The sequence below is a fragment of the Lycium ferocissimum genome, unplaced genomic scaffold, assembly GCF_029784015.1.
Source record: "Lycium ferocissimum isolate CSIRO_LF1 unplaced genomic scaffold, AGI_CSIRO_Lferr_CH_V1 ctg15839, whole genome shotgun sequence".
NCBI classification, from domain to species: domain Eukaryota; kingdom Viridiplantae; phylum Streptophyta; class Magnoliopsida; order Solanales; family Solanaceae; genus Lycium; species Lycium ferocissimum.
Genome location: NW_026716271.1, coordinates 1 through 16296, shown reverse-complemented (window position 1 = coordinate 16296; position 16296 = coordinate 1). Strand labels below are relative to the sequence as shown.

The window sequence follows — 16296 nt, the reverse complement described above, 5'->3', positions numbered from 1 at the left end:
AGCACATATCACCTTTACAAAACAGTAGTTAGTCATCAGCAAACCCCAACTCGATAATATTCATTTTCTTGCATCTTTGGTGAATTTTAAACTCTGTTGTGTACTAATCGATAGTGAATTAATAGATTGAAATGGCGGCTCACGCCCCTCAATTAGAAATGGCCATGGGATATCCCAGCAACTCCTCCGTCCATCCCTTTTTATGCTAACTCCACCATATCTCCACTCCTGTTTCAACCGTACCCACTTCCTCAACCACCATGTGAAAATCTAGCCACATAAACAGATCTCTACTCTAATTTTAGGAGAGTGTTCTCTTGAATTATTTGTTGGTTCCGGTGTTTCGAATTTTCCGCAGCGCCAGGTTCTCTTCAAAAGAGAATAGAAGAAGAAATGAAGAGAAAGAGAGAAGAAGAAGGATGAGCAACAAAATTAAAATAAGTCAAATAACACATTTAATAAAGAATATTGCAAAACATAAAATTTTAATCGTGCGTTTTTTGTTTTATTTTTTTCACGCTCCCACAAAGAGTTTTATATACTCTCTACGCCAGGTGGCCTCAAAAGAGTTCAATAATTCAACTTCAAACTGGTTAGGGGGTAATAGGAAACCCCCCCCCCCCCCCCAACCCCCCAAAGTTTAAGTGATTTTTTGAAAATAAGGTCCAGGTTGAGGGGAATAATGATGTATTTCTCAATAATATAATATGTCATTGTATAAGACATACATCTACTTATATCTGACATACATTAATATGCATGACAAGTGAAAATTATTCAAGTGGTAAGCACTCTCCTTTCCTTTTCCTTTTGAGAAGGGGTAAAATAAAAAAAAAGCTAAATACAACCCCTTAAATTTGACAGTTTTTTTTTTTTTTTTTTCTTTTTTTGGCACCTCATTTTACTTTGTAACTATTTAGTACTTAATCTAAAACTTGAACGATACCTATTAGACACAAACTGCCAATGTGGCAAAGTGAGTGTAACCCATTTTCACTTAGAGCGTGAAAAGCTCAAAAAAAAAAAGATATTTTTAATTATTTTTCTCTTTCTTCTTTCTCCTTCTCTTTCTGGCACCACAACCGGTTTAATAGAAGATGAGTACAAGGAAGAAGCCAACGTTAGAGGTTCTAATTTTTTTTTAACTCAATAATCTCTGTTTATTTTAGTTGGACTTAAAAGCCACGTGTCACTGTTTAATTCATTATTTTAGCAACGTCACAGGCTCACAGCCTGTGAAGTTCACGTATTTTGTTGTTTCTTGGTTAGCTTTGAAGGGTTTAATAGGCAAAAATCTAAATAAGATTAAGTGCTCAATAGGTACAAAGTAAAAATAAGGTACCAAAATGAAAGATAGTTTCAAGTTTACGGGGTGTCTGTGTATTTATATCACCAAATACATAGGCAGCCCCCTAAACTTGCATTTCCATCTAGACACCTAAACTAAAGACTGTTTCTATTAAACACCTGAACTCAATTTAAGTTGTACCCGTAAGACATAACTAGCTGACATGGCATATAGGGTGAGCTTCAACTACCATCAAGCACGTGAAAAGTTATTATTCTCTTTGTTAATTTTTTTTTCCTCTCTTTTATGACTGCCACCATATCCACTCTCTCTTTTGTACTTTGGTCGAAGAAGATGAAAGTTGACGTATCAAGAACCCTATTTTGGTTGAAATAAAGGATGCCTCGATGAAATTCAGCCTATCAAATTCTCATACAGATCATCAATCCAAAATTGCAAACTATGGAGACCAAAACGTTATTAATAATCCCATTCTTTAAGCACCAAAAAGATAAATTTCACCACCATCTGACTAAAGAATCTTAAAACTTTTGTAGCCTACCAAAGTGGAATACAGCCTACGTTATTAATCGTCGATGGCTTTCACTGAACTTTTTGGAAAATTATTGGAAAAAACAAAGATAAAGACAGATTTGAGAAAATCAGGAACACTTAAGGTGTGTTTGGTATTACGGAAAATATTTTCCTATTTTCTCTTATTTTATTGCACTTCAATCTTGGAAAATGTTTTCCTCTATATAGGTGAAAATATTTTTTAGAAAAAACATTTTTCGGATTAATAAAAACACACCAATGCATTCCCAATCACCCTGCACACCCCACCCCCACACCCCCAACTCTACCTCTGCACCAACAAACCCAACCCCACCCCTCCCTCCACCCCACCCCAGGGGCGGATCCACAGTGGTGAGTGGGGTTTATCGGAAACCCATATCTTTTTCCGACACCTTGTAATTGTATTGAAAAATATATTTAAGGTATAATAATAATTAGATGGTAACTCAGTAACAATGTGGATGCTTGGCTTAGTGGCAAAAAGTAACCAGGCGGAGTGCATCCGCGCTAGAGATGCAGGATTCAGCCCCTCTTGTGGTGTTTTTTACTTATTAAGCTCAATTGCTGGGAACCCACAAACTAGAACTGCTGGATCCGCCTCTGCCCCACCCTACCACCCCACTCCACCCACCACCCCAACACCCCACCCCAACCCACCCACACATCCCAAACCCACTCCACAACCCCCACCCCCTTTGAATTTTCTTTTTATATATTTAATTTTACTTTTATAAAAAATTTATTAGAAATGAAAAAAAATTCTTACCCCCTACAAATCCTTTTTTTTTTTAAGAAAAAGAGTTTTTAATAAATGGAAAAAAATTTCTTACCCCCCACGCTACCAACCCCCCGGCCCCACCAACCCCTCCAAAAAAAATTAAAAGTTTTTTTTTTTTGGACTTTTACACCACCCAGTCCCCTCCCACCCCCTGACCCCACCCCCTCCACCCTCAAAAAAAAATTAATTTTCATTTTTAAAAGCATTACTCCCTCTGTTTCAATTTGTTTGAATCTATTTTCTTTTTAGTCCGTGCCAAAATGAATGACTTCTTTCCTAATTTGAAAACAAATTCACTTTATGAATGATTTACAACCACACAGATTTTCAAGACTTATTTTGAACCACAAGTTTCAAAAGTCTTCCCTCTTTCTTAAATGTCGTGCCTAGTCAAATGGGTTCATATAAATTGAAACGGAGGGAGTATTATTTATTATGACAAACCTTTCATTTGCAGTGGGAACCTGCCATACGGAAGAGTGAAAATACTTTTCTGCTTTCTATGAAAATTATTTAAGAATATTCAAATGAAACCTTTCTTGTTTTCTTATTATAAAATTCTATGGCGTCAAGCGTTATTATTTATTATGACAAACCTTTCATTTGCAATGGGAACCTGTCATACGGAAGAGTGAAAATACTTTTCTGCTTTCTATGAAAATTTATTTAAGAATATTCATAGAAGTAATTAATCAAAAGAACGTAACATTAGAAAGGATAAAGTGATCGAATTGTAATCAGTTTGCAACTTCGCATTTTTTTAATGAATAAGAATTTAAGACAATTGTTGAGAAAAAAATTAAAATAATAGAGACAAATATAATATTGAAAATATAAGGGAGACTAATTTTGTCGAACCAATCTAAAGTGGTTTCTAAAATTATCCCCAAATATAATGATCCCTAAATCAAATGTTTCAAGGTGAATTTTAACATATAATCATATAAGAATAACACGATTTTTGTTATATAACTTATGAAACAAATTATCTACCTGACCAATTAAAGTTTAAATAAATCAACATTTGAACAGTCTCATAATATTCAGTGAATTAATAATAATCTTTATAAAAAAAATTGGTTTAAATTATCAGTGTGCCCACCCTATACAGAAGCTTTTGTTTATCGCTCTCTACGTACTTGTAAAATTTGCTACATAACTTATGAAATAATTTATTTACATGACCAATAATAGTTTAAAATAAATCAACATTTGAACAGTCTAGTATTTTTCAATGAATCACTAATTATAAAGTATGTAAGTGCAGAATTTTGATAGTATAAGGGTAACTATTTAATTGTAAAATATAGGAGATATACTAAAAATTGACTCATATTATGGAGGTATTTAGTAAAATTAACTCTTTAGATGAATTAGGAAACTTCCTACGCAAGAACATAAACCAGTTAGGATTCGGTTTAACTAAATGAAATTAAACAGGAAAAGAACAACTTCGGAAGCTATATTACAAAGGTATAATTAACCCTTTAAATAAATTAGGAAACTTAACCAAAACCATTTAGGATTTCGGGCAAACTAAACTGAAATTAAACAGGAAAAGAATAATCTTAGGAAACTTTCTTTATCCCAATCCAACTCTTATTTGGTAACCTAAACAATTATATATAGGCGTTACTCTACGGAATTACTTCACAGATCACTTTCACAAAATCACTCAACCATGGCTCAAATTTACGAAGTCTTTTTTTATGGTGATGAAATTGAAGTTACCGTCACCAAAGACTCCACAGTTGTTAACGATTGGATTCTTCAAACTGTGCAGACTCATCGCCGTAGACTCCACAAGCTACTCATCGGTCTCGATATCGAGTGGCTCCCTTGTTTCAAACCTGAGGAAAACCACCCGGTCGCTCTCCTCCAGCTCTACGTAGGCCGTCGTTGCCTCTTGTTCCAACTCCTCCACAAAGACGCTGTTCCTGGATTCCTCGTAGACTTTCTCGGGGACCCGAGTTTCAAGTTCGTCGGGGTTGGGGTCACGGAAGACGCTAAGAAACTGCTCCGCGATCACAGGCTGTTTGTGGCGAATACTGTGGATTTGAACCGATTGGCGTTTTCGGTTTACAGAGAGGAAGTATATGGGAAGATGGGATTGAAGAGAATGGCGAAAGAGGTGCTTGGAAAAGTAATGGAGAAGCCATTGAATGTAACACTGAGTAAATGGGATCTTTGAGGAACTGTGTTATGAACAAGTTGAATATGGTGCTATTGATGCTTTTGTTTCGTTTGAAATTGCCAAGAATTTGTTTAATCTAGTGTGGGAAAGAGAGAAAGAGAGTCGTCGTGTTGTTAAGAGGGAATATTTGAATTGCCATTATCAACCAATGTTGAGGGTACAAGATACACCAGGGATGTTTCGAAGACTTGCTTTGTTTTGATCAATATGAAAAGAAGACATAATTTTAGGAAAGTTCATAATAGGAAACATTTGGGAGGTCTTTTGTTCTCTTTTTTTTTTTTTTTTTTTGTAATAGTAATATGTACACAGTACACACATATTAGTGCAATTTTTTTGTGGTTTCTTGAAAATCTGTATATGAATATTTTTATTGTTGATGCCTCGGATAAAATTGAAAGTAGTAATTGCCTTTTCTCAAGGTAGTGATTTTGGGTTTAAACTAGTTTAGTTTTGCTATTATGCTTTCTCTCAGTTAAACTGTAAAATCAAAACAAAAACAGGGCTAAACAGGAAGAAAAAACAATGAAAACGAAAAAATTTAGTTGTAAGTTCAAATTTAAGATAAAACATCTAAGTTCAAGCTCAAGAATGAGGTACAGATCGATGCATTTGCTTTAGAATTGAAGAAACAAATGAAATTTGTGAAACTAGATGTTGAAGTTTCTTGCTGTTATTGATTAACAGGTTTAAAGTTCTAGTACTGCGTTAATAAAAGCCCTCAACTTGTTTAATTTACTAATTAGACAATTAAAAATGGAAACTATACAACATAAATGATTGGGAAATAATAAGAATGAATAAGAAGTAGTAATTCACTGTTCACACCACTATTTAAATTGTTGGGTCGGTCCTAAATATGGGTCATTTAGTAAATACCCCTCTTTTTATTTCTCTGACAAGTAATGAACCTTTTAGACCATCCCTTTGAATAAATTCAATTTTTTTATGAGAAAATATTAGACCGCGATCGAACTTTTTATAAGTTATTGCAATCGTTAAACGATAATCTGATATTTTATTTATAAGGTTGAACAACATATGAGCAAACATTAGATCCTCTATAATATTATCCGACTAATTCGAATTCATGCCAAAAAATCCACCTTGAAATATAAATTGTTTCTTATCAAAGACAAATCCATACTCAGGACTTCAATTCGAGACCTTTGGTTAAAGATAAATGAATATTTTCATTCCACCACAACTTTGAACTGTGTAAGAGCCTTTCGTCAAGACAAAAATTTGGCTTGCTTAGTGAACTGAAAAATCAAAATAAAAGAAGGGGGCTTATAAGAAGGAAAGAAAAAAACGAAGACTTCAATCATAAGTGAGGTGTTCCGCAAAAACAGTTTGGAAGAAACTCTTTATCCCAATTTTTATTTTTTATTTTTATTTTTTTTGTAATAGTAATTTGTACACAGTGCGCATATTAGTTTAACTTTTTTTTATGGGTTCTTGAAATTTATACATGAATAATCTTGTTGATGCCTCAGATAAAATTGCAAGTAGTAACAGCCTTTTATCAAGATAGTGATTTGGAACGGTTGCAACACTTATAACAAAAATAATGGTCCCAATTAAACCGGACACTTAATTACCTACTTAATGGGAATATGTTACACCATTGAAGATCTTTAATGGGATGTCTCCCTATATAATGCTACAAAAATAACTAAATTTTCTCCTCAAAACCAAACTTTCACATCCTCCTGCAATAATTTTTTGTGAACTACTAAAGCCTACAAAGTACCATTCATCATGATGGACATATTCACGGTAATTCTAAAGTAAGTTCGATTTTTAGTTAAATCCATTATAAGTTCTTTTTGTTGCATCGATCGGTGTTTTAAACATTTGAAGAAAACATGAATTATGCAGGAAAAGTCTAAAGGCTTATTGAAAAGATAGCTCTTCATGGAATTTCAAACCAAGAACACAAGCATTTTCGTCAAATACCAAGAAAGTTGTTCATGGTATGTTTATCTTTTTTCTTTTGTTTCCCCTTTTTTATTTTTATTTTATCAGTAAATTTTATCATTTCTGTTCTTATTAGCATTTTAGTTCTATTTTTAATTGTAAAATCTCTTATTCTTATTGTAGAAAATATGCTTTTGAGCTAAATATAGGGATTAATGTTTACATCTTTCGATAATTATAGTTTTTTCTTCTTTAAGTAAATCAACTTTTCTGTTTTCATGCTTATTATAAGAAAAATGTCTTTCACGTTCACGCAGACAAATTAACTAATATGGAGTATTATAATTGTGGTCTATAGCATGATGATGTGGCACAGTTCTTTGTCCAAGAATTCCTCCTTATTAGCCTCTTTCACTCATTTTCTTCTTTTCATTCAATTCAATCTAATTTGGATGATCTCTTTAGTCAATAATTCTCGTTTTTTTCCCCCTTCATAGATCTTTTATGATTACACATTGAATTTGAGTAGACTAAAGCCAGTGAAATTTAGAGAGTCTAAATGATGTTTCTATCTATCCATTAATGCTTATTTACAATCCATATTATAATGCGATAAAAGTAACCTTTAAAATATAAACTATTACGAATTCCTCATTTATTCAAAGAAACAATTATATGAGATTTTCCTAGATTTTTTTTATTTCTTATAAACTTTATTCACTTAACTAAAATCATAAATCTTAAGACATTATAATGCAAGAAACCATAGCTTCCATAATAAAAAGGTAATAACGGATTATAAGTTGGAAAAGGAAAGAAAATTCTCTCCTAATTGTAGGAAAAAACAGGAAAGAGAGAAATACCGTTAATTTTCTTAAAAATCGACCCAAACCGACGACAACCAAACCGATGGATATGTATTATATTTAGTTTGGTTTGGTTTTAATAATTTTAAAAACCAACTAAATTGGTTTGGTTTTGGTTTTAACTTAAAACCAACCTAAAACGACCCATGAGCACCCCTAGTCAACACTATGATTGATTTTAATTGTAATATTGAATTATCTCAATTTAACTGAGTATTAGATATGATTGAGTAACAATAAGCATGTTTGAATCTAATTCAATCAATCTAAAAAATACAGTGGATGTGCCAAGTAGCCAACACTAGGAGTGTGAATGGTTTGGATAAACCCGAAATTCGAACATTTTGGACTTATATTCTAAAATTTTCAAATTGTGGATTGGATTTCGAATTTATTTTTTAAATATTTTGGATTTCGGATTTGAAACTTTGAATTTTTGGATATCTGAAAATCGAATTTCTTATACTAAAGCCTACCCGACTATCCTTTAGATATCGCATTACCTATATGTCCAATCTAATATGTCAAATAAAAATATTACTAAGTTGCTTGTACGAATACTTTATTTATATGATTGTTATAGCAACGAAGAACTATGTATTAAGGCAATTTGGTATGAATATTTTATTTGGTTGTTCATTTTGTAATAAGAAGAAGAAGAAGAAATTCAACTTACCGGCCGAACCGAGAATTCGAATTATCTAAAACCGATTTATCCGAAACTGAACTTAAAAAATCCGATCCAATCCGAACGTATTTGGATCGGATTCGGATTACATTTGGCAAAATTCGAAAACCGAAATTATAATCCAGAATATGCTAAACCCGATCCGATCGATGAACAAGCCTAGTCAATACTATGATTGATTTTAATTGAATTGAATTGCTTTCAATTTAAGAAGGTCATTTGCATCCTTGGAGAATCTTTATCGCTGCATAGGATTTTATCTGCACATCACCTTATAGCAGAAATCAATCGACAATATTTTGTCACTTTGGTTTTATTAGCTGCACCAATCTTGGACTATTGCAAGGAAGTCGAAAGCCAGGAAACTAACATAACTGACATACACAGGGAGCACTCACTCATTCAAGGCTCTCTCATACTGTTTGATCATCATTGTACATAATTGAGCAGAGTATTTGAAGAATGAGTGCTTGGGAGTGACGGACATATGCTTGATTAAACATTGCTATTTGCTGTAGATAATGAAGAAAATTTTGGTCTACCACCTTGTTTGCTTGCAGTTTCATTCAAAAAACTTCCTTTGAATTAGCATTGAAATTGTTACACATGAATTAGTTATAGCTTAATTTTGTCAACTTCTCACTTCTTATCATTCATCAAAAGAAGTTTGTGCTACTAGTATGCTCTCTGAAAGTCCAAACAACCAATAAAAAAACAAATAAAACCGATTAACGAGCATATGTTTTGGACTAAGATAATTAGCTCAACGTCAAGATAGTTGCATTTCAAACCATGCTGCGCGAGTTCGAACTGGTTGAAGTTAATTCATAAATATGCGTCATCAACTAAAAGAAGAAAATTCCACTAAAGTTACCAAAGATTTAGAAAAAATATATCTTGGGATATCTACAACTTTCATATGACACAAATCAAAGATATCGTCATTATTTAGTTTACATAGCACTATTACAATTTTGATTTTTATTATGATTTTTTCTTAATTTAAAATGACAGCCTGTTGCACTAAGCTTGTGCGGAGTTTGAAAAAGGGTCAGACCGAGTCTTTTTTCTCAATCACGCCTTACATATTTTTATCGTGAAAACTATTAGTTGTAATATATTTTATTCCTTTTCCAAATACGTAAATTTCATTTGTATATAATCATTTAGTTCGAATTGATCAAAAAACAATATTTTGACTCTTGTGGTCTGAAATTACTTTATTATTTTTTAGCCTAAGTCAAAATTTTCGAACCACATCATATAATTGAAACAAGGAAACTAATAAATAATTATATGCAAATTTTGACATTTTTCTAGTCTATAATGTTACATTTACCACGATAATTATATGGTAATAAACCCTTTTTGTCTTGATGGATAAAAAGGACCTTTGGCAAGATTTGCCGGCAAATAAATGAGGGAGTGTGAATGAAGTGGGGTAAGTATTTGACTTGTTGACATGCAGTGCAACAACCTGTCTCTTCTGTTGCCGCTCGTCAATTTATGGGCCTCTAATTATTTTAACACCTTCTCTTCAGTCGATGGTCTATTAGAAACATCTTCTATACCTCCCAAAGTAGAGGTAAGGTTTGCCTACACTTTACTCTCTCAGACTTCATTTATGAAATTATATTGGTTATATTGTAGTTTAATTATTTTTAACACCAGTGTACTGTCTTGACTTCGGGATGTCGGAACATTAACTGAATTGGAAATTGAATTTAGAAGTGATTTTCGAACAGGTTTGAGAGCTTCGACCGAAATTCTTTCCTATCCAGTGTTAGTTGATCCTTCCATTGTCTTGACTAAATTGAAAGTTATTTTGGTACAAATCTTTTTTATTCTTAAAAGATTGATATGAGAAAAGTTGCAACATATAGTACTTTTCATGTAATTTTCAAATGTATAAATTTAAATCTTAAAATATTGAGTCAATCTAATCGAGTTTAGCCTCAAAGTTTAGTTAACTTGACTCTCAAAAAAATAAAGGTGTCACATAAATTGGGACGGAAGGAGTAACACAAAAGAGGTTTGAGAAAAAAATATAATACATTCATATAAATCTAGAATTTGGATAATTAATAAAAACTTGAATTTTTTTAAAACATTATAAAATTTATATAGAATAACATTGTTAGAAAATAGAATAACAAAATTATTATCCATTTTTTATTATTTTTCATTTACGTCTTTTCCTTTTCCCAATGTACAAAGGAAAGCCTAAGCCTATACCTGTATGGATACAAAATTACCAGTTAGGTGTTTATTATTTTCCATTTACTTTCTTTTCTTTTCCTAGACCTATAAAGTATAGGAATCGAGCACCATTTACATAGGGGTGTTCAAATGAGACCAAAAATCGATCCGAACTCATGAATCAAGTCAAACCGACTTAATGACCGAAAACCGGCTCGGTTTGATTTGATTTGGTTTTAAATTTTGAAAAACCGATTAACATTTGGTTTGGTTTGGTTTGGTGTTACACAAAAAAAAAAAAAATGAATCAAACAGAACCAAACCGATAAATACATACATATTTAAAATATTGTGTTGTATATGTATGTATGTATCTTGCATATTAATTAAAAAAATTATCTATCTTCTTTATAATTTTTGTTCATTTCAAGTCTAATACGAATTCAAATAATTAGAAAGAAATGTCTTTTCTTGGGTGGAGTCCTTATTCGGTTTCCCCCACTTTCTTAGGGGAATGAAGCTAAGACCTATTTTTATTTTTTTTTGGTTGATAGAGATGATGAGATAAATTTGTGTAGTATTTGCTTGCTTTTTAAGTTATGTCTCTGCTGCTGGGAGGGGGAATAAAAACAAAATGGTTCCATAAGTGTAGGAATAGGTTTAAATATTTGATCCAATTTGGAGTTACTAGTCCCTCAAGCCTGAAATCATATCTAATTCATGACTATTCATATTCAAGGTTAACAACAAAACCTTTGTGTGGAACTTGAAGTCTTTAAACAAAAGAAGAAATCTTAAAGAAAAATGATAGGGAATGAATGTTTTAGCATTGATGTGAATGTGATACTGTTTTCACCATAGTTGTTGTATCTCATTTTCATTTTTTGCACCTCACTTGTATCAATTTCTTTGGATTATAAAATACTTCCTCACAACCCGCAAAATCCGAACCAACTCGATAAAACCGACAAAATCAAAACCGATTGAATTTATACTATAATGGTTTGGTTTGGTTTGAATATCCAAAAAATCCGATTTACTTAATTTGGTTTGGTTTTAATCAAAAACCGAGTCAAACCGGACCATGAACACCGCTACATTTAGACAGCTTTCTATTTCGTAACCTAATTTAAGTAGGTTAACAGATCTAGAACTCCTACAATATATACAGAGCTTAACTAAGCGTTAGAGGAAGTATCAAAACATAGTTGGAAAAAAAAAATCTTTGTTTTGATTACTGTGACGAAGAGTTTCCTTGTCGTTAATACCTAAATTGTGCAAATAGTGCAGGCGCATCATCGTAGACTCCACAAGCTCCTAGTCGGGCTCGATCTTTGAGTGGGTCCCGTATCTCAACCCGGAAGAAAATTACCCGGTATATTTTTATTGGTGAGTTATAAGACTTATTTGTGTTGTCTCCTATGATAGGAGTATATGTTGTTTCCTTTTTACAGTGACCAAGTTGAAGTCGCTGTCCCGAAGAATGTTGCCGTCGTTAATATTTGAACTATGTAAACTGTGCCGACTCATCGTCGTAGGCTCCATAAGCTCCCAGCGGGTCACGATATCGAGTGGTGCCGAATACTATAAATTTGAACTGATTGGCGTTGTTGATTTAGGGAGAAGGGCCTCACTGCCGGTGTATAATGCCGTATTTACTGAGGTTTGACTTGGCTTAAAAGACAATAGTAGAGACCCACATATTGGCATACTAATATAGAAAAGTTAAAGGAAATCTGACGTAGGCGATATTAACATTTGTGTTGGTTATTTAGGAATGATTAGCTTCTTGAAATATTACAAGTGTAAATATATCTTTATGTAATATATTTGATGAATCACAAAACACTTTGACCTTAGTCAGGCCCAAAATTTCGTCAACAATTCAGATGAATAATAAAAGAGAAAATACATCATTACCCCCTCAACAATGGCCTTTGTTGAAAACGGACATTGGAAATTTGTGGGTTGGCGGGGAGGGGGGGAGGGGATGAGTGTCCTAGTACCCTTAAACAACTTCAAAGTAATATTATTACACATTTTTCGGTCAACCCCAATTTTAAGAAAAAAGATATTGTCACGCACCAATCATTAGGTGACACGTGTCAATTTCGTTAAAAACATTTTTGTCTTTTCTTTCAACATATTTAACATCCAATTAATTAAGTTGATCGGAAATTGAATATGTGATCATTACGGAAAAAAAAAGGAACATTTATCTTCTTTTTTTGTAACTATCATTTTATTTACCAGGTAAACTATACAGCTCAGGGAAAATAATGCAGTTTGGATAATAAGCCCCAAACTTACACTTCAAACTTAGCAAAAACTAGCTACTGATTGCATACACTAAACGGCATAAAAGTTAAGGGATTGCATATAGCTAGTGTCTCGGTTTCCTACTTGCTCGACTGTGCACTTCTTGTATGACTTGCTTGATAATCTGTTCAAGTGATCTTCTATGATTGTTGAAAACTCTCTCATTTCTTTCATGTCATATGTGATAAACACACCTAGCTAACACCATTCTATAGACCTCAGCCCTTACACCTTTACTCCTTGCATTGCTGCTTGCCCATAGTACTTCATGTTGTCAATCACTAGGTCCTCTGTGTATACCAAGCCATTTCAGCAACTTCTCCCACACTTTCCCAGAATAGGAGCATTTATAAAGGATGTGATCCACATCCTCCAAGTCAATGCTGCATACAGACGCTTTGTATCATCAAGATTTGACCAACAAGCAATTCTGTCCATTGTTTGCAGTCTTCTATTCAAATCTAGATAAAGAATAAACACCCATTTAGGCACCCCTAAGTTGTTACACACCTGTAGAGAAATATAGCAGAAGAAAGGTAAATCAGGAAGACCTTCTGCTAGCCCAAGATCGTAACTAAGATCGGAAGATTCAACTAAAGAAGAGGAAGCTATGAAAAAGAGAATTTGGTTATGGAAGAAAGACTTTCTTGAATTGGCTTGAATGACTTACAATTGGGGTTGGTTTGGCTTGGCTTGATTACAAATGCCTAATGTCACTCCTATTTATACTTGTCTAGGGATGCTTCTAGATATTATTCTAGATACATCCATAAGAAAAAACTAATCATCTTTATCCCCTACCACTACTCTAGAATATCTAGATTTTTCTTTAGGATAATTATCCAAGATCCTACACTAGACTATTCTAGATAATTCTATCCTCAACTATAAATATCTAAGTGTCTAGAATTTCTAGACAATCCTAAATACAATATATATCAAAGATATTATATTATAACTTTCTAGAAACTCTTTTAAATATCTATGATATTTTTGTTCTTCCAAAAAATTAACTTTAATTTTTCACAACACCAAACTTCTCCATTGCACCTTAGGATACTCATTTCTTCCTAGAACATAGAACTTCTTGATAGTATGGGACTGCAGCATAGTGACATTTGCTTCTGAGTAGCCCAAGTGCTCAAAAAACTTCTTTGCTTTTAAGATCTTTTGAACCATGCAAGAAGCCTGTTTTGCAGTGGCTTCCTAGATTGGATCACCTTTAGTGTAATAGGAATGAATCCATTTAACCCAGAGGTTGTCTTTTTTCCTGCATATGTTCCATAACAACTTCCCAATTGCAGCTTGATTCCATGAATAGACATCCAATATATTCAGGCCACATGCAGACATAGGTAAACAAACCGTATCCCATGCAATTAGAGCCTTCTTTGATATCTCTGCACCTTCTGTCCATAGGAAGGACCTACAAGTGGCTTCTACCATCTGAATCACTTTTTTTGGCAGCACAAACACTTGTGACCAGAACACCTGAATAGAAAAGAGGACTGATTTCACCAGTTGCAATCTACCAGTATAAGACAAATATCTTATTGTCCAGCACTTCATTCTCTGCAATATTTTGTCAATCAAGGGTTTACATTGGATGATGGTTAACATTTTAGTGCTCAGAGGTATGCCCAGGTATCTGAATGGCAACTCCCCTTTAGAAAATTCGAGTTCTTCCAAGATAGTCTGTTGCAAATCCTGCTTAACCCCTCCAAAATAAATTGAACTTTTATCCACATTAGCCTCCAAACCAGATACTTGTGAGAAATGCCGAAATTTGTGAAATAGTAGTTTAACAGAGCACATATCACCTTTACAAAACAGTAGTTAGTCATTAGCAAACCCCAACTCGATAATATTCATTTTCTTGCATCTTTGGTGAATTTTAAACTCTGATTGTGTACTAATTGATAGTGAATTAATAGATTGAAATGGCGGCTCACGCCCCTCAATTAGAAATGGCCATGGGATATCCTAGCAACTCCTTCGTCCATCCCTTTTTATGCTAACTCCACCATATCTCCACCCCTGTTTCAACCGTACCCACTTCCTCAACCACCATGTGAAAATCCAAACACATAAAATGATCTCTACTCTAATTTTGTGAGGGTGTTCTCTGAATTATTTGTTGTTCCGGTGTTTCGAATTTTCGTGCCGCCTTGTGTTCTCTTCAAAAGAGAATAGAAGAAGAAATGAAGAGAAAAAGAGAAGAAGAAGGATGAGGAACAAAATTAAAATAAGTCAAATGACACATTTAATAAAGAATATTGCAAAACATAAAATTTTAATCGTGCTTTTTTTGTTTTATTTTTTTCACGCTCCCACAAAGAGTTTATATACTCGCTATGCCAGGTGGCCTCAAAAGAGTTTAATAATTCAACTTCAAACTAGTTAGGGGGTAATAGGCCCCCGCCCCCACCCCACAAAAAACCCCGCAAGTTTGAGTGGCTTTTTGAAAATAAGGTCCAGGTTGAGAGGAATAAAAATAATGATGTATTTCTCAATAATATAATATGTCACTGTATAAGACATACATCTACTTATATCTGACATACATTAATATGCATGATAAGTGAAAATTGTTCAAGTGGTAAGCATTCTTCTTTTTCTTTTAAGAAGGGGTAAAAATAAAAAATAAAAAAAAGGCTAAATACAGTACGTATATAACCCCTTAAACTTGATAGATTTTTTTTTTTTGGGCACCTTATTTTACTTTGTACCTATTTTAGCACTTAATCTAAACTTGAACGGTACCTATTAGACACAGACTGCCAATGTGGCAAAGTGAGTGTAACCCATTTTCACTTGAGCGTGAAAAGCCCCAAAAAAAGATATTTTTAATTATTTTTTTCTTTCTTCTTTCTCCTTCTCTTTCTGGCACCACAACCGGTTTAATAGAAGATGAGTACAAGGAAGAAGCCAACGTTAGAGGTTCTATTTTTTTTTTTTTTTTTGTTTAACTCAATAATCTCTGTTTATTTTAGTTGGACTTAAAAGCCACGTGTCACTGTTTAATTCATTATTTTAGCCACGTCACAGGCTCATAGCCTGTGAAGTTCACGTATTTTGTTGTTTTACTGGTTAGCTTTGAAGGGTTTAATAGGCACAAATCTAAATAAGATTAAGTGCTCAATCAGTACAAAGTAAAAATAAGGTACCAAAATGAAAGATAGTTTCAAGTTTACGGGGTATCTGTGTATTTATATCACCAAATACATAAAGTAAGAAATTTCCCCAACCAGAGAGATTTCCATCTGTGACACCTAAATTAAAGAATGTTTCTATTAAACAACTGAACTCAATTTAAGTTGTACTTATAAGACACAACTAGCTGACATGGCATATAGGGTGAGCTTCAACTACCATCAAGCACGTGAAAAGTCATTATTCTCTTTGTTAATTTTTTTTTCCTCTCTCTTCTGTGACTGCCACCATATCCACTCTCCCTCTTTTGTACTT

General features: G+C 33.3%; 1 protein-coding gene across 1 annotated transcript; it reads left to right on the top strand.

Moving 5' to 3' along the window:
• Positions 1–4323: 4323 nt before the first annotated feature.
• LOC132042515 (uncharacterized) lies at positions 4324–4984 on the top strand. Its single transcript, XM_059433032.1, has one exon. It carries the CDS (start codon positions 4324–4326, stop codon positions 4831–4833), a length of 510 nt encoding a protein of 169 aa, XP_059289015.1. The 3' UTR covers positions 4834–4984.
• The last annotated feature ends 11312 nt before the right edge of the window (positions 4985–16296 follow it).

Bases quoted from the DNA above. Each gene is read 5' to 3' on its own strand.
- LOC132042515 (XM_059433032.1), top strand. From the start codon at position 4,324: ATGGCTCAAATTTACGAAGTCTTTTTTTATGGTGATGAAATTGAAGTT.